Source organism: Notolepis coatsorum (genome assembly GCF_963971535.1).
Source record: "Notolepis coatsorum genome assembly, chromosome: 14".
NCBI classification, from domain to species: domain Eukaryota; kingdom Metazoa; phylum Chordata; class Actinopteri; order Aulopiformes; family Paralepididae; genus Notolepis; species Notolepis coatsorum.
In genome coordinates this window covers 87,483,758-87,509,272 of record NC_140178.1, presented here as the reverse complement: position 1 = coordinate 87,509,272, position 25,515 = coordinate 87,483,758, and the positions used below count along the sequence as shown (strand labels likewise).

The 25,515-nt window shown below is 44.3% G+C and overlaps 1 protein-coding gene across 1 annotated transcript in view; it reads left to right on the top strand.

Annotated features, from left to right (window-relative positions):
- myo15aa (myosin XVAa) overlaps window positions 1-25,515 on the top strand; it is a gene marked incomplete at both ends in the record, with an annotated part of 162,716 nt that overhangs the window by 95,147 nt on the left and 42,054 nt on the right. The window contains 8 exon segments of the mRNA XM_084329168.1: window positions 17-140; window positions 10,535-10,647; window positions 10,937-11,031; window positions 12,894-13,023; window positions 19,928-19,997; window positions 20,220-20,410; window positions 21,730-21,794; window positions 22,933-23,058. Coding sequence (XP_084185294.1) covers window positions 17-140; window positions 10,535-10,647; window positions 10,937-11,031; window positions 12,894-13,023; window positions 19,928-19,997; window positions 20,220-20,410; window positions 21,730-21,794; window positions 22,933-23,058 — 914 coding nt within the window.

Genomic DNA, 25,515 nt, shown 5'->3' with positions numbered 1-25,515 from the left:
AGTGGGGTGGAGTTAGCGGGTCACGACTATGTGATGGACCTGATCTCAGACCTGGAGCTTCCAGCCGACTTCCCCAAACAGAAGAGCTACTTCATCATCAGCGCTGAGGACCCTGCAAGGGTCAGGACAAACACCAGTCTGTGAGTTCAGCACAACTACACTATACACACACACACACACACACACACACACACACACACACACACACACACACACACACACACACACACACATACACAATTTAAATGCTGAAGACCCTGCGTGAATCATGTTCACACCTAGCTCTATTGACAAGCTTTGTATGCATTGTATACAAAGCTCTAGTACAAACCGCTGTAGATTCCTGAGGGTTACGTCAAAACTCGTCCTAACTAATTATTGCAATTGAAATGTTTTTCTTTCTGTATTTTTCACCCATCCAATTGTTTGTCGTTATGCCAATTCCCTTCCTGGTCGTTGCACGCATTGCCCCACTGTCGGCCTGGGGAGGGTGTGTAGACTACCACATGCCTCCTACTGACAACGAGGAGTTTCACTGGGGGAACGTGAGGTTCACGCTATTTCCCCCAGATCCCCTTCCTGCTGAACAGGCGCCCCGATCGACCAGTAGGAGTCGCAGTTTACAACGACCAGGACACATACCCCACCGGCTTCCCACCCGCTAACACTGCCAATTGTGTTAGTAGGGACGACCTGACCAAGCCAGATGTACCGCTGACAGCTGGATTCGATCCCAAAGTCTCTGTGGTGGTAGGCGAGTGCTTAGTCCCAGCTGCACTACCCAGCCGCTCCTAATTATTGCAAATTTGCATTGTGTTTTTCGCTGCTGCTGAAATACAGTATAAAATTACCATTCTTTCCAAAGTCTCCATTCAATGAACGGTCAGTGCTGCCACCACTGGTCACCAACAAGATCAGCACCGCGTGAGCTTTTTCTAAACAATTTTCACACATTTCTCCCGGAGCTGAGCGGGCTCCCCTTCTTCTCCTCGTCTTCACTTTCAACAATACATTCTGTCAAGTCCAAGCCCACTGCATACAAGACCACTGAGACCCTGTTGTCCCGCCATTGTTCCATTAAACCCCTGTCGTGTGCAGTTACTGCTGTCTAGAATTCTAGCTAAGAACAAATGACACAGTGAGGAAATGAAGTGGGAACCAAACCGGGAACCTCCGGATTACCAGACAACTACTCTACCTCCCGAGCCACTGTTGCTTTCACTTTTCACGCTTTCACTAACACACTACATAAGGTTAACCATTTCACTACCACACTACAAAGGGTTAACCCTTTCTCTACCACACTACAAAGGGTTAAACCTTTCACTACCACACTACAGAAGGGTAACCTTTCACTACCACACTACAGAGAGTTAACCGTCTGTAGTGTGGTAGTGAAAGGTTAACCTTCTGTAGTGTGGTAGTGGAAGGGTTAAAGTAAGCCAGATGTACACTACCCAAGGCCATACTGACACTAGGGCGTACATGATATTATATGTGTACGTATATGTGACACTTATACAACAAGTTCACATTAAGGACTAGGATCTCTTAACATGCAAGAACATTCCTTGTAATCAGGGAGGACGATCTCTAACCTTTATTAAATGCAATATATTATTCATATTTAATATAAAAGTCATTATGTAGAAGGCAGATTCCATATGGATTATGATATTGTCAGAAGGTCAGATTGTCAGTGTAGAAATCATCTTACAATTATAGAGCTTTGTATTAACACATTCAGCGCCAGAGGTCGCTGTGGGCCGTATGGCCGTGTGTGCCAGCGCTTTAATGAATGGGGATACATGCCGGTGTTTGTAGGGCTAAAAACTATATTAATCGCTTATACCGACAGTCCAGCCTGCTGTGCTTCACAGAGAGCTGGCTTTCAGATAAAATTCCCAAATCCCATGTGAAAATGGATGGCTTCTCGTTACATTGGATGGACAGAGACTTTGAAAGGACCGGCAAGAAACAAGGTGGGGGCGTTTGCTTGTACTCTAATGACCAGTGGTGTCATCCTTCCATGTCACGGTGAAGGAGAAAGCCTGTGATCCGAACATTGAGCTGCTTGCGGTGAGTTGCCCGCCCGTATTATCTCCCGAGAGAGATCAGTCATGTTATTGTGCTGGTGGCTTACATCCCTCCAACTGCCAACGCGAAGCTTGCTACCGAGTCAATATCCCGAGTCACACATGACCTGCAGCGCGCCTCGCCTGATTCGCTCGTGATAATAAACAGAGATTTTAATAACTGTACATTGTCCTCCACTCTGCCGTCCTTCAAGCAGTTTGTTAAGTGCCCTACGCGGGCCCTTACGTTACGAAGCGGCTCCCCCCTCTGGACAATCTGATCATAATCTGTTATCTGTGATGCCTAGCTATTCTCCTGTTATCCAGAGACAGCCTATTAAAGTCGAAAACTGTGCGTGTTTGGCAGTGGCGGCTCGTGAATTCTTCTCCAGAGGGGGCGCTATACCAAACATTTTGCAAACATGTACGCACGCATTGGCGAATATTATCACCATTGCCATCAATCAATATATGATCACAGTCAGTCAAATGCAACCACGTTTTCCAATAGCCCTACCTACACAAACACGCACAGCTCTCTCTCTCTCTCTCTCTCTCTCTCTCTCTCTCTCTCTCTCTCTCTCTCTCTCTCTCTCTCTCTCTCTCTCTCTCTCTCTCTCTCTCCCCCTATTCCCCCCTCTATCTCTCTCTCTCTCTCTCTCTCTCTCTCTTCTCTCTCTCTCTCTCTCTTCTCTCTCTCTCTCTCTCTCTCTCTGATCCATCAAAAAATAATCACTTATGTATATCTTGTCCTTTTTAACAAGTTACCATTCATTGTCCCGGGTGATTATGGCCCCCCCCGCGGCGAAATTAATTAGTTAGTTCAACAACAACACAGCATCGCTCTAACAGGGAGAGCGAGAGAGAGAGAGAGAGAGATGAGAGAGAGAGAGAGAGAGAGAGAGAGAGAGAGACTCTCACTTGTTTAGTTGAAACGCACCACTGTCCAGCAGGCAGAAGGGCTTGATAAAGTGTATATCCACTGTCCAGACTGTGTTGATGTCCATGTCCACTGCATCCAGCTAGCCATATAGCTTCTTGTTAGCCAAGTTAGGCACCACAAAGTACTACTTGTTTTCAAACTGTCCGAACTGGGGGCGTGACTGACAATACAGCAGGAAGGACAGACGGAAGGACCCTGCTTGCTTAGATGATCTAGATCGCTTGAAAAACGCGCCCGGCTTCCATCATATTCATCATATTTCAACGCACAGTGCGTTACGCACTGATAGGCGAAATTTATTTGCTTGACCTATTTTCATTGGCTGCGACGGATACAGCGATGAAATCAGTGCACGCCCCCTGCCGTGCGCGATACGTCTCGCCCGTGCCTGAGAGGTATAGTTACTCTCTTTCAGACAGTGACTTCCTGTGAATGAAAACAATTATTTATATTTGATATATTAAAACCCTTTAATCGCCAACGACGACTTTAACGTCATTGCTCGCCATGCTTAATCTGCCAATGACGTCGTACAGCGTCTTTGAGATCAATATTTCAAAAATCTGTCATGGCAATCATATTTCACCCACGGAGACTTGAGGACTTGCTGTTGATCTCCTCTCAACTCTCCAACGGTTCAAGACCGCCATCTGGTGGCCGATCGGCGAATCGCCAAAACCGGAAGTGACGCGCCGGAAGTGGTGCTCACCCATATTTCGTCCGGCCACTCGCTATCGCTAGCGGGACTCCAGCTTGATACACTGGATAGCGATCCGTTGCCAATAACTCGATAAACAACATGATTTGGACGTATATAGTATTATACAACCTGGAACTGGACCACACTAGATCGACATCCCATAATAGCGAACTTTCTGCTCCACGCTGATCGCCCAACGCTACGAGGAAGCTGCGGTGAGTTTCAGCGTGTTTGATTATTATTATACATACACACTGCTCCGATCAACATATCACCCATACTAAATAAATGATTTAACGTCGGGCCACGGACTTATAAACCCCCCCCCCCCCCTCCGGTCACCAGCAGATGATGAGGCATGACGTGTAGGACCTTGTACAATTGACATTTTTTATCTGACGTCAATCGGTATCAAACTACATTTGATGATCTAATATATGTATTTAGGGCTATAACTCACGTTATGCAGAATGCTGCAGAAAACGATAAAAACATATTTATACTTTAGACTAGGGGTGGACGGTATATAACGGTATAACCGGTATAACGGTATGAATTTGCTCTATGGTATGGATTTTGACTATACAGTGTAACCGGTAGAGGAGGCAGCTCTAAAATAGCAATGACGTCATGTAACCACAGCGCGACTATTTCAATCACATTTGCCCCTAAAAATAGATAGAATTAGTCATAGATAATAGATATGTGCAAACTGGAAAAGTTATTTAGAGAGGCTTCGCGCAGTGGGCGTGTCAACACGCAATTGTCATTTCATAATAAACACATATCACCGCGGCGCACAGCAAGTTTCAATTTCAGTTCCTGGCATTTTTAACTAGTGGAGAAAGGTAAGAGATTCCCTATCGTTTTTCTTATATGAATTATTCTACGTTAATAAAACATACCTGGTGATCAACTACAGTTTGCTGTAAACATTATGATATGTGTGTAGTGTTATGATAACGACGGCTGCAGCGGGAGGACGGCTGCAGCAGTGGATTTGCGAATAGCATGCAGCTGCACAGCCGCAGAGCCAGGGGCGCTTTCAGGTCTGGTCACAGGCCCGCTCAACAGCGCCCCCCCACCCAACGGCTGAATTGCCAATGGCTGAATTGGAGTATTGCACAGTGCAATACTCCAATTCAGCCATTGGCAATTCAGCCGTTGGGTGGGGGGGCGCTGTTGAGCGGGCATGTGACCAGACCTGAAAGCGCCCCTGGCTCTGCGGCTCTGCAGCTACATATCGCTGCTGTCGGGACAAAACCTCATAACTCCATTTAATTTTTTTTTTTTTTTTATAGAAATCAACTCCGTAGATCATCCTCCATTAGGGATGGGTACCTTTCACATTTGAACCGATACCGGTACCGGTACCTGTGAATCGATACCGGTACCCAACGGTACCTTTTTTCGGTACTTTAGTCTCAAGAAATTTAATTTACCTACCTCAGTTGTAAAAATAAATAAATCCAAACTTCAAATAACTACAATTTCGACAGTTTTCGGCTTGTCATTGCTCCGACTGCTTTGTTGTTGAATCAAGTCAAATCCTAGGTAAGCATATATTGTGCGTGTGAACGTTGACATGAAAAAAAAAAAAAGTAAAAAAAAAAATATATTTTTTATATATTTTTTTTGGTTTCTCACTTGATTCGATACTCGGTAGTACCGACGTGTTTCGGTTCGGTACCTCAAAAGTACCGAATTCGGTACCCATCCCTATCCTCCATATGTGTGTGTGGGTTTTACAAAGTTTAAACAATGGGAAAGCATTAAACCGATCATCTGTCTAAACCTCCTAACTCTATTCACCCTCAAATCTGTGTTAGTTTTTTTCATCTGCTGAAAAGTTGGGTTTTTGGAGTTATGAGGTTTTGTCCCGACAGCAGCGATATGCTTCTAGCAAAATCCAGCATCCAGCCCCGCTGTTTGCAATGGGAGCAGCACGGAGTCTCGACTCGGGACTTATTTTATTTGGAATATAATGACTTTATACGCAAAAGTAGCCTAGTTTTAAGTTAAAATATTATAAATCTACATGCCTTGAGGATGTCATTCTTTATATAGCCTGCCTATCAGGCAAAAAAAAGTATTCTAACGGAAACACTGATACCGTGATATATACCGTTACCGTCTATGCTTCAAATTATACCGTGATATACATTTTAGACCATACCGTCCACCCCTACTTTAGACCGTATTTTAGTATGAATATGTGAATGAAAAAGTAGAACGTTGCTACATCCTAAACGATAGATACTTGACGTTGGCCATAGTAATGTCAATTTAGCAATACAATTTAAAAAGTTATAGCCCTGCAAAGAAGGGGAACATCTCCATAGACAAATAGAGCTGGCAGAGGATGGTATAAGGATGGATATAAGCGTGGCAGAGAAAGGGTTAACGTTATATTGTGCATTGGAAACACAAACATACTTAAAATGAGTAAATATTATTCATTTTAAACATGTTTATTTTATTTCTAGGGCTCTAAAATAAAAAATTCAAATAAAACATTTTCTTCTTCCCCTCTCTCTTTACCAGGGCGGGCGGCGCCCCAGCGCCCCTAGTGGAGAAACCGCCACTGGTGTGTGGTCTGATGACGCTTGTGATAAATTACAAGGGAGCTTTGAATGTACTGACTGGTCTATATTTTTAGACAACGCTGATCTCGACCTGGACAGTAAAGCTGACAGAGTCACTGCCTACATACTGTAAATACATTTCTGTGTTGATGGTGCCATCCTCTGTAAAACAATTAAAACGTTCCCCAATGATAAACCTTGGATGTCCAGGGAGGTGAAAGCTGCAATTAACCAAAAGAAGAGGGCATTATCCACAGGTGATAGAGATATGATTAAACATGCTCAAAAGGAGCTGAAAGCTAAAATAAAACAAGCTAAACTTAAATATAAAGATAGGGTAGAAAGACAAATGTCCAATACCAATACCAGGGGCCTTTGGAAAGGCATTAAATCAATCACTGATTGGACCAACAATCCCAGTTGTCTGGGCCCTGAGATTGATGTTAATCATGCAAACCAGTTCTTTACTAGGTTTGATCAATTTGATTTCTCTGCTGAGCAGGAGAGTATCCTCTCCTCTCTGGCTCAGCCTAGTCCTGTGGACAGTTGTCCCCCTATTGTCATCTCTATTGAAGAGGTTTGTCAGGAGTTTAAGCGCATAAAGGTAAACAAGGGCCCCGGGCCTGATGGTATTTATCCACGCACCCTCAAGGTCTGTGCTGACCAATTGTGCCATGTTTTTCATTATCTTTTTTCTCTATCTTTGTCTTCATCTGCCCTTCCTGTAATGTGGTTAACATCATGTCTTGTCCCTATTCCTAAAAAGAACAATGTGCGTAATAGCCTCACTAACCTGAGACCATTATTGCTCTGACATGTCACATCATGAAATGTTTTGAAAGGGTTGTGCTGGGCCACCTCAGGGAGCAGGTGGCACCTTTATTTAGACCCCTTGCAATTTGCATATAGGAAGAGTGTAGGAGTCGACGATGCACTGATTTTTATGTTGCACCAAATGTATAGCCACCTTGAATCGCCTGCCAGCTCTGTTAGGGTAATGTTCTTTGATTCTTCTAGCGCCTTCAATACAATCCAGCCACATATCCTAGCAAACAAAATTATTCAGCTTAAACTGCACAACTCAACCATCTCTTGGTGCACGAAATATCTTGTTCCTCGACCTCAGTTTGTCAGGCTGGATGACATAGTATCGGATGTCATCTGGACAAAAAGTGGAGCCCCCCAGGGAACAGTTTTATCGCACTTCCTCTTTGTTCTTTATACTGCGGACTGCAGACATAGCGAGGCCATGTGCCATATGCAAACATTTTCTGATGATACTGCGCTTATCGGTCTCATCAACAAAGGTGATGACCAAGCCTATAAAAAGGAGATTGACTCATTTGTCCACTGGTGCGATGCCAACTTCTTGGAATTAAACATAGAAAAAACCAAGGAGTTGGTCATCAACTTCAGTAGGAAGAAGGTGAATGTCTCTCCTGTCATCATTAGGGGGCAGGAGGTTGAAATAGTCCAGTCCTATAGATACCTTGGCGTTCACCTGGACGGTAAGCTGGACTGGAAGCAGAACACAGATTCTGTGTTTAAAAATGCCCAGTCTCGGCTCTTTCATCTGAGAAAACTTCGTTCTTTCGACATCAGCAGGTCACTTCTCTATGTATTCTACCAAGGTATCCTGGCTAGTGTCCTGTTCAATGCTGTTCTCTGCTGGGGGGGCAGCATCACTGTTTTGGACAGAAAACGTATAAATAAAATCATTAAAAAGGCTGGCTCAGTGATTGGCCTTCCTCCTGATTCCCTGGAGATCACCATAGCCAAGTGAACCAGGACTAAACTGAACACCATTTTATCTTTTGTAGGCCACCCATTGTTTAATATTTTCGATGCTCTGCGAAGCTCATTTAGTAACAGATTGTTGATGCCTCAATGCTCTACTGAGCGATTGAGAAGGTCCTTTGTACCTGCTGCGGTAAAAAAAAATTACGAACACCGATAGCACTGTGATAAGAGGCTCTCCTATTGTGTTGTGTATCCTGTAGTGTATTGTATCATGTAACTGTGTCTTTCATGTTTGTATATGTGTATTCGCTCTGGTGGCAAACCATGTTTCCCCTCTGGGATTAAGAAATAAACCATACCATACCAATATTATAGCTATGGATATAAAACTATTGCCCATTTGACATTGAGTATCTATCATTCAATTTGTGATTTTAAATTTTTTTTTCATCCATACATTCCCGTTTTATACTGTGGTGAATATGAGTATAGTTTTAGAGTAATTCTGTGTAATACCAGGAAACACAGCTAAGCAGCGTTTAGTGCATTCACTAGAAACCGTGCCATTCCTCGCTTGGATCAACAATTAATCTGAAATCAATCAAATATTATCGGTATTATGTTTCATCATGCATGCATGAAAGGGTGGGGGGGGGTTCTATGCTTCGATTGTCACCAACGGAATACGCTTACAGGGCTATTCAACTGGCGGCCCGCGGGCCAGATCCGGCCCGCGGGATGATTCTGACCGGCCCGCCAAAGATTACATGACAATAAAAAATGATACTTTTTTCTTTTCGTGTCAACGTTAACACACACAATTGAGCCAAAAGTCACTCAATTAATGACAGATTTCATTGATAAATTGAGGGAAAACTTTGCAAGTCGATTTGATGAATTTGACATGTCCAGAGAATTGATGCATTTTGTGAGCAACCCATTTGCCAATGTAGCTGCTATTTCCACAAAAGGACAAGAGTTCCTTGCATCACTTCACATTGATGAAGGTCTCCTGCAACTTGAAATAATTGACATGCAAGCATCATCTGCTCTGAAGCAGGCACTTGAGAATGAATCCACCACAACATTTTGGATAAAGTGTATTCATGTCAAGACATTCCCCAAAATAAAAACGCTGGCAATATCTGTGCTAACAATGTTTGGCTCAACATACACCTCTGAATCCAGTTTCTCTCACATGAATGCCATTAAAACAAGCAACCGTGCCTCCTTGACAAATGAGCATTTGCATCACTGTTTGCGGGTAGCCCTCACTTCCTATGAACCCTCTTTCTCTGCCATTGCCCAGTCAAAGAAGTGCAATCACTCTCATTAGATGTGTGTATGTAGGCTAGGCCTGTCTGCCCCCCACCCCCCTGATGTTTGAGAGTTAAGAGTGGACAATAAGTGCTAATAAGATGCTGTGATTTGCTGTTGTTGCACAGACATGAAGCACTTTTTCATAAGCTCAGCTGCACTATAAATGTGTTTTTTTGTTCAAGTGTTGATGTTAGAATGTTCAGATGCACATCATGCACTTGTTTGTTTTTTATTTTATTTTTATATTGAAATGTTGAAGAGGAGATGTTGCAGTTGTTGCACAGTCATAAATGAAGCACTTTTTGCAGGAGATGTTGCAGATGTGGCACATAAATGAAGCACTTTTTTTGAAAAGTATACTACTTTTGCAATGTAGTTAAATAAAAGTTGTGAAAATGTGGTTGCGTGTTGTGTCAAGTGTACATATATTTATAGCACGGGGAGGCGCCGTGGCAGTCCGGCCCCTGGCCCCTTGGGTTTCTGACAATGTGGCCCCCTGAACAATTTAGTTGAATAGCCCTGCGCTACACAGTACATTACAGACACACGCTCCGATCGTGGGCAAGGAATTATTGGATCAACGCAAGATTGATAGCTTGACTAGGATGTACTGCAAAAAGACTATTCCAAATATCTGATCACCATTCCAAGTATTGATGTCGATCGTGTTGCTAACATAATCCACCAAAGAACATGAATCGACGGTGCTTGATTCTCCCCAATCCATGTGTTATAAACGTTACTCCTGCCCGACAAGGAAAACCCGGACCGGACTTTTTAGATCGACGTACAGGCTGAGCCAGAGGGTTTCCAAGGATGTGCAATACCGGCTGCAAGGCGTTAGGCGGCGGTATTGGACGTTTGCTATCTCAGACCCATTCCCAATGATAACATCAGGCTCCCTCGATGGATTATGAATGGAAATAGCGAATAAAAGAAATAATGACCAAAACCCGACTTTTCTCGGGTTTGGCGCTCAAGCGATGGCGAGTTAACCCGACTTATCTCGGGTCTGGCGTCCAATGTGTTAATGTAGTGCATACAAAGCACGTCAACAGAGCTTGTTTACACCAGGCCATATTCACACGACGGCTAGTTTGCACTTATGTCATGCTCATTGCTAAGGTTGGGATTCATATATTCTATTCTACTGTGTTCTACTGTCTCCCAGGACTCTGTTTGGCAGTGGGTTTGACTCTGACGATGAGCTGCCTCCTTCACTGCCTCTCACCAACAGCAGACCAGCTTACAGCCTGCCTGACTCTGATGGATACTACAGTCATGGTACGCCAGCACATCACACACTCTGTCACTGCAGCTGAGTCGGTACCTCAGTGATCTCTGTTCAACTCGTAGGTTGAGTTTACTGATTTGAGAGGCCCCACAGTCTGACAACAACTGACCCTGTACTAATAATTACACTGTAAACTGTGAAATATAAATGTTTCCTAAAAGGAAAGAAATACTTTTATTATATTATACACGTATATGTATTATTTATATTATACAATGGCAGTTTCAGTTTACATGTCTCATTGACTGCCACGTGTGTCTACTGTATGCTGCTGTTCAGTGGAGTCGGATGCGCTGAGTGATGGTCAGACTCAGAGAGGAATGGACCGTTACCTGGACAGTCTGTTTGACCCCGTCCTGTCTGATGGAAGCATGGTGAGGAACACATTCATACATCGTCTGTCTGTGACATACATCTCTCTCTCTCTCTCTCTCTCTCTCTCTCTCTCTCTCTCTCTCTCTCTCTCTCTCTCTCTCTCTCTCTCTCTCTCTCTCTCTCTCTCTCTCTCTCTCTCTATCTATCTATCTATCTATCTATCTATCTATCTATCTATCTATCTATCTATCTATCTATCTATCTATCTATCTATCTATCTATCTATCTATCTATCTATCTATCTATCTATCTATCTATCTATCTCTCTCTCTCTCTCTCTCTCTGTCTCTCTCTATCTATCTATCTATCTATCTCTCTCTCTCTCTCTCTCTCTCTATACTGCAGTGCTATGGAACACGTGATGAGAATCTTGTCCATTCCACCTGACCCCCTGTCTACTGAATGTGAATGGAGCGTTGATGGATGAATGGAGCATGTGACTCAGTGGGTCTGTTATGAATGGACCAGACAGGGGGTGATTAAGTTACTGAGCTGCCTTAAATGTCTACCGTATAGGACTGTAACGCCGGGCAATACCGGGAAATGATTGTTGGTGTGGTTCTCTTTCTTCCAACATGGCTGCCTGTAACAACCGGTTACCACTTTCAAAAGAAAATGCCTAATTTCTGTGCAGTGGTAGAGTAGGTAAAACACTGGAAAAGCACAATATTACTGTTCTACTGTGACTCGTTTACAAGATCCAGTAATAATACACCAAATTAATATGTTTTTGTTGATATATTTCTCATATATCAACACATAGCAACGGTTGTTTTGCACATGGCAACCATTGTCTCTTCCATTGCAATGTACAAAACAATGGTTGCTACAGTATGTTACAGGCAGCCATGTTGGAAGACAGAAAAATTACAGAGAAAATTCCTTTGTGTTAAGTCTACGCTAGCCTGCAGCCGGCTACTGTAGCTTTCTACTGAATGCACAGTATCCATCCTCTCTGATCTGGAGAAGACGGTAAGCACATCTTCCATAGTGTTGGCACGTTCCCTTAACCCTTGAGTCAACCTTTAAAAGAATCACACCTTTAGCCCTTTGCCAAAAACATGCATATGACATATACATAAAATATAGCCAATGCTATCCACAAACACACGTGAAAAAAGGCTATTTGACGAGAATTGCGACAAGGGTGACTGGAAGGTTAATATGGTCCTCTGGTTCTGAACCCCCCCACCCCCACGCACACGCACAAACACACACACACACACACACACACACACACACACACACACACACACACACACACACACACACACACACACACACACACACACACACACACACACACACACACACACACACACACACACACATACATACACAGACACAAAATGGTCAACCATGCAAACAGGTTGAACTTTGAACACCAAAGAAAATATTTTGTTTCCCCATTTTTTCAAGTTGTTTCTACTGTAAGTATTGTCTCTACCAGGGCCGTGCAGAGACCTTTAGAGGGGCAGGTGTTAAACCCTAACCCCCCCCTCTGCACGTGCCTGGTCTCTACTCCAGTGTGTACGGTACTCCCTGGGGGAGATTCTGTTCCCATGGCTCTAATGACTCACCTTCAGGGGGTCTGGACCAACCAATAGAATACTCTCCCTCTCCTTTCACTTCCCTCTCTCTCCTGTGTCTCTCTCCTTCTCTTCATCCCTCTGTCCCTCAGTCATTCTCCCTCTCTCACGCCATCCAAAACATCCAAAACTCTGATCCTTGATCCATTATCTCTCTCTCTCTCTCTCTCTCTCTCTCTCTCTCTCTCTCTCTCTCTCTCTCTCTCTCTCTCTCTCTCTCGCTCTCTCTCGCTCTCTCTCTCTCTCTCTCTCTTCATCAGGACATGGAGAAGACGGGAAGTGTGTCAGGGAGGATGAAGGGAGGAGGAGGAGTAGGTATCGCAGGAGGAGAGGAAGGAGGAGAGGGGGAGCAAGGTGACACTCCTCCCAGTCGGCCCTACCCCCCCGGAATACACCCAGGAGGTGAGACTGTGTGTGTGTGTGTGTGTGTGTGTGTGTGTGTGTGTGTGTGTGTGTGTGTGTGTGTGTGTGTGTGTGTGTGTGTGTGTGTGTGTGTGTGTGTGTGTGTGTGTGTGTGTGTGTGTGTGTGTGTGTGTGTGTGTGTGTGTGTGTGTGTGTGTGTGTGTGTGTGTGTGTGTGTGTGTGTGTGTGTGTGTGTGTGTGTGTGTGTGTGTGTGTGTGTGTGTGTGTGTGTGTGTGTGTGTGTGTGTGTGTGAGAGCTGTGACGCTGTGTGTGCGTGTGAGACGCTGTGTGTGTGTGTGTGACTGTGTGTGCTTAAATGTGTGTGTTTGTGTTTTTTGTTTTCAAAATGGGGAGGTTCATCTCTCTCTCCCCATCCTTCTCTCTCTCCCCATCCTTCTCTCTCTCCCCATCCTTCTCTCTCTCCCCATCCTTCTCTCCCTCCCCATCCTTCTCTTCCTTTCCCTCCCTCTCTCTGTCTCTCCCATCATCAATAATTCAGCTTGTTCTAAGTGGGTCTTAAACACACGCTTCAGAATGGGTGATGAAGCGTTACTCTCTCTCTCTCTCTATCTCTCTCTCTCTCTCTCTCTCTCTCTTTCTCTCCCTCTCTGTCTTTCTCTGTGTATTTCTCTCTCCTCTCTCTTTTTCTCTCTTTCTTGCTTTCTCTCTGTCTATCTCTTTCTCTCTCTCTCCTCTCTCTCTGTCTCTCTCTCTTTTTTTCTCTATCTCTGTCTCTCTCTCTTTCTCCCCTGCTCTCTCTCTCTTTGGGGAGGTGTGTCCCACCACCACTGCCACTACACACCACTGCCACACACTACACTCATACTGCTTGTATGTAGTTCTTTATCTCTCAATCCTCTCTTCCAGTCTGATCAATTCGAATTGGAATCTCCTCTAAATCCATGGTAGGGTCTCAAGTCGTGCCCTCGCTGATAACTGCAAATATTCAGACAGTGGATTCAGAGTGGTTGGATTCAGGACAAGTCTTAAATAATATAGATGAGAGGCAGGTCATATTCATTGGTCAATGGTTGCAATTATATACAGGTGCCACTTTTTTTAGTCTTCTGATCACTCAAAGAGGCTTTACAATTGCCTCACTCTCTCTATCTCTCTCTCCCCCCCCCTCTCTCTCTCTCTCTCTCTAATCTTATAATTACACTGTCATTATGTGAATTAGGGCATCAAAGCTGTTCCAGACGACTGGGAAATGACAATGAACACCCTTTCAGGTGTACAACGCTCTCATGTAAGATAGAACTTTGAGGTCTGAACGTTCTAATAATGATACCAAGGGCAACCGGCCAATTGGACAACTCCGCTAGAATTCCAAATTGAATTCCGAGAAATAAAAAGATTTACTGTATTAAAAAAAGTATACTTGAAAGGTGGTATAGGTTGTGAGGACATCAGTTATCTTACTTCATTCACTGTGTAAGAGTTCCTTAGTATCAGTAACAATTCATTATAAGTAGGGATGCACCGAAAATTCTGCACCGAAAATTATCGGCCGAAAATGGTTAAAAAGGCTCTTTCGGCTTTTGGCCGAAAGGGTTTTAGCACCGAAAATATATGACCGAAAGTCAAATAACGTGTTGTTGTGATGACGTCATCAAAACGCGACTACAGACATACCGGTAGCATGCGCAACATGTAACGTGAGCAGCTTGGCAGCTCTTCCTGCATTCTACAGCCTGTGATAACTAACTCCTCTTGGGAGTAGGGATGCCCCCCGAAACCCGGTTCTAAACTAAATTAGAAAAAACCGGAGTATTGATCAGCTCCGACGTTAACGGTACTGCTATCAGTAGTCTAGGAGCGGATTAGCTACGGAGCTAACAGTGTACCATCCATCTGCGACGCAACGGTGGCAGCAACAGTGGACACTGAGTAATGTTAACGCTATGACGAGTTCATACTACACTACACGTATGAACTCGACATAACGTTAACGTTACTCCGTTTAAATGAAGTGTTTAATTAGCAGCAATCTGTTGTTGAAAATGTATCGTTAAACCGGAAATGGAAATGCGAGGACAGGAAGTCATCATCAATCGTTGTAGTCTTTTAGTCTTAACAGTCTGGAATTAATGTATGCATTCAAAAGTGCTGAATAAATGTTTTATGGGCCCATAATAGTGATTATTAATATTATTTAAGTTAAGTTTAGCCATAATCATGTCTTTTGCCATAATCAGGTAGCTAAAAAAAAAACATTATATATATATTTATATTAATCATTTTCGGCCTTTCGGCATTCGGTTTTCGGCCAACTGTTTCCTATTTTCGGTATCGGTTTCGGCCAAGAATTTTCCATTCGGTGCATCCCTAATTATAAGCCATATTTTGTTCTTGTTGAATTACACCTTCAGTCTGCAAATGAGGTTCTCGCTGTCTTTTCTTCTCTCTCTCTAATTGTCTAATTACACCGTTGTTATGGAGATGTTTAGACGGTTCCTGAACAGTAGGCTGGGCAATAACAATGAGCAGGAAGCAGGTCGTAGTTGAGGTCATCAGTGGGTTGGAGTTTAACGTGTTCTCTGCTGCAGCTCTGTGCCAGTAATGGCTGCTCCCTGTACAGTCAGCTCATAGATAATGCAGACAGCCATTCACTGCAACCCCAGGTGACTCATTCAGTTTCTATAGGCATCTGTCATTATCTCTCTCTCTCTCTCTCTCTCTCTCTCTCTCTCTCTCTCTCTCTCTCTCTCTCTCTCTCTCTCGCTCTCTCTCTCTCTCTCTTCCCTCTTTCTCTCTCTTTCCCCCTCTCTCTCTTTCTCTCTTTCTCTTTCGCACTGTCTCTCTCCTGTCTCTCTTTCTGTCTCTCTCGCTCCCTCCTGCATACTGTCTGTTTCTCTCTCTCTCTCTCTCTCTCTCTCTCTCTCTCTCTCTCTCTCTCTCTCTCTCTCTCTCTCTCTCTCTCTCTCTCTCTCTCTCTCAGTGCATGCTGGGAATGAGATTGGAGAGATTGGAGAGTGGAGGTTGGAGGTTGGAGGTGTAGTGAGTTTTTTTCTATCTTTATCTGTCTATTTTGTTAATTTGATTATGGGATATTGTATTATAGTGTAGTGTTGGGTTGCTGTGTGTTTTGGTGTATATAGGGTTAAGTGGGAGTGTTTTGTTTGTTTGGCAGTCGGCCAGGCTGTTTTGCTGGCTGACGTCAGACGCCAGTATGGAGTTTGCCAAAATCGGCAGGAAGCATGGTGTAAAGATTAATGCTTCTAATGTGTCCATAGAGGATTGCAGCTTGGCAATAGGTAAGGTCGTTGGACATAAAAGTGTGAAATCAGCCGTGAGGATGAACGGTGGAGTTGTCATTTTCCTAGACTGTCTTGAGAAGGTGCACTCTGTTGTTGAATCCGGAGTCAGTATCGAGGATGTGTTTATTGCCGTGGAGCCTCTCTCCACACCAGGCAGAAGGATTAATATAAATAACATCCCGCCGTTCATAAGTGACGAAATACTGATAAATCAACTTGCACGATATGGGAGGATAATTTCCCCAATAAGAAAACTGTCATCTGGATGCAAATCTCCGCTGTTAAAACATGTTGTGTCACATAGACGCCAAGTTTGAATGATTCTCGAGAACAACAGAGAAGAGATTGATTTGTTTTTAAAATTAAGAGTTGATGATTTTGACTACGTCGTTTTTGTGAACTCTGGAAACTCAAAGTGTTTCAAGTGCGGAGAAGAGGGACATTTAGTCCGAGATTGTGTGAGGGAAGAGGGGAGAGGCGCACAATCTCAGCCTGCGCGCAGTGCAGCAGGGACAGTGAAGTGGCAGAGCAGAGCTGCGAGCAGTGTCAACAGTATCCCTCTGCAGGCCGTCAGTAGTGCAGCCGAAGCTGCGCGTAGTGCAGGTGCAGAGAAGGGAGGGGTGGGAGCTGTTCCCCCCTCAGAGGAGCCTCTGTGTCAGCCCCAAGAGGAGCGAGGCACTGCGCACAGCGCAGGTGTAGAGAAGGGAGGAGTGTGGCAGAGCAGAGCTGCGAGCAGTGTCAACAGTATCCCTCTGCAGACCGTCAGTAGTGCAGCCGATAGTATCCAGCTGCAGGGCCACAGAGTCGGTGCAGCAGGTACGGAGCAGAGCATTGGTACAGAGGAGGGAGGAGTGAGGGATGCTGGCCCCCCCTCAACCAGTGGCGACTGTGGGGTAACAGGGGGGGGTGCGGGTGGTGCAGGTACAGAGGAGGGAGGGGTGGGAGACGCTGTTCCCCCCTCAACCAGTGGTAGTGTAGGTACGGAGGTGGGAATCAGAGATGCTGCCCCCCTTCAACAAGTGGCGAGGTAACAGGGGAGAGCAGAGTTTTTTTTTGGTCCCCCCAAGCCCAACACCGCGTCAGAGTAAGAAAAGGAATAAGGAAAACATGACGAGTGAAGTAATAGGAAAAAAGCTGAATGTGGTGGACAATGTAAACAGTCAGACAGTGGATGGCGTGGTGGGAAGTGATGGAGGGGTGGGCTCTCAGGATAAGGAAGGAGTGACAAGTTTGGTCAAAGAGAGTCAGGAGGGTGTAGAAGGCACAGGTTCCTCTCAGTCCAGCATGGGGGGCAGACGTCTCAAGTGTTGAGGAAGATGAGTTCCCAAATGCTTCTCAAGTGTCTGATTCACAACGGAAAACATGTTATGCAGTCAGGCAGATACAGCAGTTCCTGCACACAACAAAAAATTTGAGAAGTGTCAAAGTGGAAGATTTTTTTGAAGATTTAGAGATGTTTATTTTTTCAGCAAGGACTCAAATGCGGTTGAAGGACAATGGGGGGTACACTTCCCAGGACGTTTTTAGAATGAGAAAAATTGTGCAGAAGCTCAGAAAATTGGATAATGTAATATTACCATGATAATGGAGCCTCTGATGTGTGGAGCCTGGCTGGACATTCAGGAAGGGAGTAGACCTGGGCTTGGACAGTGTCTGCAAGCAGTTGGGACAATGAAACTGAAAGATGTTGTGGATGTAGCCGGGTCTGAGGAAGTGGTTTCTTTATTGGGGCTGAGGACAGCCTGTCACAACAGGGTCTGTCTGGACGATTGGACTGAAACGTGGAGCATCGGGGAACAATACCTGTTGCAGGATTATTTCGGTGGAACGGAAGGTCCTGATGAAGGGGATCTTTTTCATGCCATCGGGGGACAATACCTGTTGCAGGATTATTTCAGTGGAACGGAGGGTCCTGATGAAGGGGATCTATTTCATGCGCTGAATATAAAAACGGACACAAATGGACTGACGGGGCCATTCTTGGGTTGCTCATATGTTGTTCTTGATGAAATATTATGTGTTGAATGGACGCATGGATACTTTTTTTGTTTGGGTGGAGCTTCAATGTTTTTTTTGTTGTGTTGCAGAAGGACAGGTGTATTTAAAAAAAAATTAAAAATTGCGAGATCTCAGGTGGTTTTAGGTGTGATGGGGACACATGTTGCCCGATATAATGTGTAGTTAGTTATTTAATTGTATTGACACACGCATTGTAATGAGAATTATGTAAATAAATGTTTTTCTAAAATAAAATAAAAATCTCTCTCTCTCTCTCTCTCTCTCTCTCTCTCTCTCTCTCTCTCTCTCTCTCTCTCACTCTCTCAGTCTCTTGGTTCCACCTTCAACTTTATTCCCTCAGCCCTATTTCCAGCTCCAAAGTTGATCCAACCCTAACATTCACCTGTATTTATCCAGGGAAGGTTGACTGAGACCACACCTCCTTTTCAGCAATGATCTGCTTCTAACACAGTTAGACAGTTGCACACAGTTAGACAGTTACACACTGTTACACACAGTTAGACAGTTACACACTGTTACACACAGTTAGACAGTTACACACTGTTACACACAGTTAGACAGTTACACACTGTTAGACAGTTACACACTGTTACACACAGTTAGACAGTTACACACTGTTACACACAGTTAGACAGTTACATACCGTTACACACAGTTAGACAGTTACACACAGTTAGACAGTTACACACTGCTACACACTGTTACACACAGTTAGACAGTTACACACTGTTACACACAGTTAGACAGTTACACACTGTTACACACAGTTAGACAGTTACACACTGTAGACAGTTACACACTGTTACACACAGTTAGACAGTTACATACCGTTACACACAGTTAGACAGTTACACACAGTTAGACAGTTACACACTGCTACACACTGTTACACACAGTTAGACAGTTACACACTGTTACACACAGTTACACACTGTTACACACAGTTAGACAGTTACATACTGTTACACACAGTTAGATAGTTACACACTGTTACACACAGTTAGACAGTTACACACAGTTAGACAGTTACACACTGTTACACACAGTTAGACAGTTACACACTGTTACACACAGTTATGCACAGTTAGACGGTTACAGACCGTTAAACACAGTTACACACTGTTACACATTGTTAGACAGTTACACACCATTACACACAGTTATGCAGTTACACACAGTTACACACAGTTAGACAGTTACATACCGTTATACATACTTAGACAGTTTCACACATTACACACGGTTAGCCAGTTACACACTGTTACGCACAGGTAGACTGTTACACACAGTTAGATAGTTTTACACAGTTAGATAGTTACACACAGTTAGACAGTTACACACTGCTACACAGTTACACACAGTTAGATAGTTACACACTGTTACACACAGTTAGATAGTTACACACTGTTACACACAGTTAGATAGTTACACACTGTTACACACAGTTAGATAGTTACACACTGTTACACACAGTTAGACAGTTACATACCGTTAGACAGTTTCACATGTTACACACAGTTAGATAGTTACACACGTTACACTTCTGATCTGACCCCAAACTACCGGACCCTAAGCTTTTGTTTCCCCAGTCCCTAACCCCTGTGTCCTGCCTCCTGCCCCAAAGCTGTGCCAGTGCTGCCAGTAGCTGGAGGGATGATGCCACCTATCCCAGCCTACCACCACCACCACCAACAGCATCATCAACAACAACACCACCACCACCACCAACAACGACAACAACAAGAAGAACAACACCACCACCATCAACAACAACAGGAAGAACACTATCACCAATACAACCGGCCCCAGCACCCTTACGACCATCCGATTGGATCTGGTTCTGCTACATGCCTGCCACCCAGCTCACCGCCCGCCCGGTTCCCACCCAGCTCACCGCCCGCCCGCTTCCCGTCCAGTTCTGCCCCTCCTGCCGCACGACCCCCCACTGCCCCCCCGCCCTCCGCCATTCCCGTGGCAGACGGCGGCATAGGTATTTCCCCCATCACTGGGGTTCCCGGTCTGTCCCCCATGCCCACTTTGCCAGGGATGCCCCCTCTGCCCACCATGCCAGGCCTACCAGGTCTACCCATCATGCCAGGGATGCCAGGTACAACCGGACAGGGGGGAGGATGGTTAGCCAGCATGTGTGGCCCTGTGTGCGCGGGCGTGGTGTAGGTTGGTGTGTGACGGCCAGCGGGCCTCATATTTGGACCGTGAAGCTTGAAGTTGTAGTTTTATGCTGTATGAAGTCATTTTCTTATGCATGAACTTAGTTTAAGATATATATATATATCACAGGAAAATACTGAGTTTGCTGTGTAATGGATGTGTTTTGTGTGTGTTTTTTAATTTTTTTTTACGTGGACTAGATGCATAGTTCTGTATAGGCCTTTTCAAACATGACAACATAAACATTCTAAACAGGTATACGTTTATTTCCTGTTTTAGATCAGATTAGATTCAAATGTATTGTCATTATACAGCACAAGTACAGTACAACGAAAAGAAGTTTGGCATCCGACCAGAGTGCAAATGTAACAGTAAAGTGCAATAGTAATATACAATGTACAGGTGATTAAACTCGGTATAAAATATATAAATCAGTACTACTGAGTGTACTGCGAATCAGATGTACGTACATAGTTGTAATAACAATATGTACAGTGATATACTATACTGGCCAGCAGTGTATAGATATATATATAGATATAGATATATATATGGTATCTACAGATATATACAGGTATGTACAGATAGGTTGGTAGATATATACGGTAAGAATAAATAAATATACAGCATTATTGCTGCAGTGTTTGCTAATACAATCATAGATATATGAAGACTAGATGGCGCAAGGCGGAGTCTCCTGTGTAGTTCACCGGCGGCCATCTTGCTACAGTTAACTACTGCTTTAAGGTGAGTGATCTGCACAAACAAAAATATTCTTACCTCGCTGAAATTGTGACGGATTTACAAACGGTTTGGTTTATTACAAACGTTATTAATGTGGCTATGATTCTTGCTTGGAAGATTTATTTTTTATAATTTTCTTTGAATGAAAGTCCATTATTAGTATGCAGTATGATAACTACATCTCTGACGTTTTTAACATAACAAACGGTTGAAAATTGAGCAAGCTATGGTTATTTCAATAGTACATGCACTATAGACATTCATGTTATGAGTGGGCGTGATACCCTGTAGCAAGATGGCCACCATGTGGCAACGTCGGTCTCCGTTGGCCTGCAGCGCGGGTGAGTCATCTAGTCTTTATATATATCTATGAATACAGTAGCTGACAGGAAATAAACTTGGGTCTAAGCTGTTCCCCTAGCATCCGGAATTCTTCTGAAAAGGTCTATATTGTATCTGAATTGTATATATGTATGTGAATATATGTCGTGGGGTTGTGTTCTCTGTGTCCAGGATCAGAGCAGGCAGTACTGACCCAGCAGCAGCAAGCCATCATCAGCCAACAGGCCATCATCCTGGTCTGTTATCACTCTGTCTCCTATGTGTTGTACTGTGTACTATTCTATTGTATTATTCACACGGCAGCCATTTTGCTCTTATGTCGTGCTAAGGTTAGGTTCCTTTCCACCCTGTTCCCGCCCCAAGAGTGAGCATGAGAAAAATGGCTGCTGTGTGAATATGGTCAATGGTACAAGCTTCTCCAAATGAATGAGTTAAGCTAACTTCCAGTTACGTGTTGACCCAGGCCAAGTCCACACGCACACAGGTTTTTTTTAAACCATAGTTTTTGCGGTTTGGCCTTTCATCCACAAAATGTGTTTTAGGTCACGAGAACTGTCAGGTTGAAGATTTTCACAGAATTCACGGTGTATTTGGGCGGCTGGGTAGCGTATAGGTCTAAGCACTCGCCTACCACCGCAGAGACTCTGGGTTTGAATCCAGCTGTCAGCGGTCATTCCGGCTTGGTCAGTCGTCCCTACGAAGTAGTAGCAGTGTTCGCGGGTGGGAAGCAGGTGGGGTATGAGTCCTGGTCGTTGCAAACAGTGACTCCTACTGGTCGGTGACTGCCTGTTCAGCAGGGAGGGGATCTGGGGGAGATAGAGTGAACCTCTGCACACGTTACATTCTCCCAGTGAAACTCCTCGCTGTCAGGTGAAAAGAAGCGGCTGGCGACTCAACGTGTATCGGAGGAAGCATGCGATAGTTCTACACCCTCCCCAGACCGACAGTAGGGCAATGCAATAACCAGGAACTAAATGGGATGGGATATACAAATATATTAAATAAATAATTCACTGTGTATTCACGTGGACGGGTGAAACTGGAGCTTATGGAAAACGCTGACATCATATGGCCTCGTTCCACACGTATACGGATCTTTTTTTAAATATAGTATTTTCTCTGTGTTTTGTGTTTCTGTGTAACATGGATATTACAAATATACAGTGTGAAAAGCCCTAATAGTTTCCCAGACAAACAGTGTATATCTGCCCTTGTGTATCTGTGTGTGTGTGTGTGTGTGTGTGTGTGTGTGTGTGCGTGTGTGTGTGTGTGTGTGTGTGTGTGTGTGTGTGTGTGTGTGTGTGTGTGTGTGTGTGTGTGTGTGTGTGTGTGTGTGTGTGTGTGTGTGTGCGTGCATGTGCGTGTGTGCTCCAGGCCCAGCAGATGACCATGCAGGCGATGGCTCTGCAGCAGCAGATGATGTCATCCTTCCCTCCCGCCACCCCGGCCCCCCAGTCGCCCCCCTCCCAGCACCACTCCCCACAACGCTGCCCCAGCCCTGTGAGTAAACACACACGTGACTAACCCCTCCCTCTCAGTGAGTAAACACACACTAACCCCTCCCTCTCTGTGAGTAAACACACACTAACCCCTCCCTCTCTGTGAGTAAACACACACTAACCCCTCCCTCTCAGTGAGTAAACACACACTAACCCCTCCCTCTCAGTGAGTAAACACTAACCCCTCCCTCTCTGTGAGTAAACACACTAACCCCTCCCTCTCTGTGAGTAAACACACACTAACCCCTCCCTCTCAGTGAGTAAACACACACTAACCCCTCCCTTTCTGTGAGTAAACACACACTAACCCCTCCCTCTCAGTGAGTAAACACACACTAACCCCTCCCTCTCTGTGAGTAAACACACACTAACCCCTCCCTCTCAGTGAGTAAACACACTAACCCCTCCCTCTCTGTGAGTAAACAAACACTAACCCCTCCCTCTCAGTGAGTAAACACACACTAACCCCTCCCTCTCAGTGAGTAAACACACACTAACGAGACGAGACAGCCGCATGCCACTCTTATCTCCAAGAGGGCCTTCGACTCCAGCAGCACTCAGTTCGACCTTGGAGTCGTCCAGGAATTTGTTTTGGCTGACTGACTGGCAACATTTCCCCAGTCACGTCGATTTAAATTTGATTTTGAGTAGAGTGAATTATAACTCTATTGGTTTGAGTGGAGTGAGTTTTAACAACTCCGTCCAAATGACTGAATGTATAGCACGTTTAAACATGACGCTTGTCAACCAAAGTGCTTCACATAGTTAAGCTAAGTACAAAGAAAAGTATAAAATAAACAGAAAAATAAAATAAAATCAACGGCTAGACAAAGGAAAAACAGAACAACGCGTCAACAAGTACGGCAAGAGTCAAAGTGCGTCAGGGAAGGCCAGGCGATATAGGTGGGTTTTGAGTTTTGATTTAAAAGACTCAATGGAGGGGGCAGATTTAATGGACATGGGGATGCTGTTCCAGAGGTCAGGGGCTGCGACCGCAAAAGCACGTCCCCCCCTAGACTTGAAGTTAGACATACGGGTGGTTAGGAGACCCTTATCAGCCGATCTGAGGGCCCTGGCGTTGGTATAGGGGGTGAGGAGGTCTGTTAGGTAAGCAGGGGCCTTACCATTCAGGGCTTTATAAACCAATAAAAGGACCTTGAAGTCTATTCTAAAGCGCACCAGGAGCCAGTGGAGGGAGGCAAGTACAGGGGTGATGTGAGCTCTCTTCCGGGTACCTGTGAGCAGTATAGCGGCAGCGTTTTGGGGGAGTTGTAGACGGGCTATGGTGGATTTATTTAGCCCCAGGTACAGGGAGTTACAGTAGTCTAAGCGTGAGGATATGAAGGTGTGAATTACTCTTTCCAGGTCTGAGGGGGAGAGAATGGCCTTGATCTTGGCTATGGACCGGAGCTGGAAAAAGCACCCCTTCACCACCGAGTTTACCTGCCTATTGAAGGAAAACTCGGGGTCAAAGAACACGCCCAGGTTTTTAATGAAGGGCTTGACTAGGGGAGACAGGTTACCTAGGCTGCTGGCAATGACACTGGTTTGGTTCGGAGGGCCGAAAAGGAGGATTTCACATTTTGACTGATTGAGCTGTAGAAAATTGTGTGCCATCCAGCATTTGATGTCGTCTAGGCAGGAACAAAGATACAATATGATATAGACATAAACACACACAACAATACACACAATATGATATAGACATAAACACACATGACATACACACAATATGATATAGACATAAACACACATGACATACACACAATATGATATAGACATAAACACACATGACATACACACAATATGATATAGACATAAACACACACGACAATACACACAATATGATATAGACATAAACACACATGACAATATACACAATATGATATAGACATAAACACACGTGACAGAATATACACAATATGACAAACACAACAAACAAACACAAATAGAAAAACATCAACAACAACAACAACAGTAATGGTAATAGCAGCAATCATAATCAGGTACGTGTACAAGCCAATACTTTACAGTAAGGGCACATCAATCAGCTATAATCAACCATCTATTAACAGGATCAGCGCCAGAGGTCGCTGTGGGCATATGGCCATGTGTACCAGCGCTGTAATGAATGGGGATACATGCCGGTGTTTGCAGTGCTAAAACTATATTAATGCTGTAAAATGCCACCATTTACAAAATGTGGTTTACATGCATTTATTCTGTATGTGTTACCCCCATACTTATTATACTCTTAACTCATTCACTGCCAATGACGAGTATACTCGTTATTGGCCGCCAATCGTTGGACGCCAACAACGAGTATACTCGCTATTTGATCATTATTTCTTTTATTCACTATTTCCATTCATAATCCATCCAGGAAGGCTAGTGTTACCATAGGGAATGAGTCTGAGATTGCAAAAGTCCAATACCGCCGCCTGGTGGTATGAGGCCG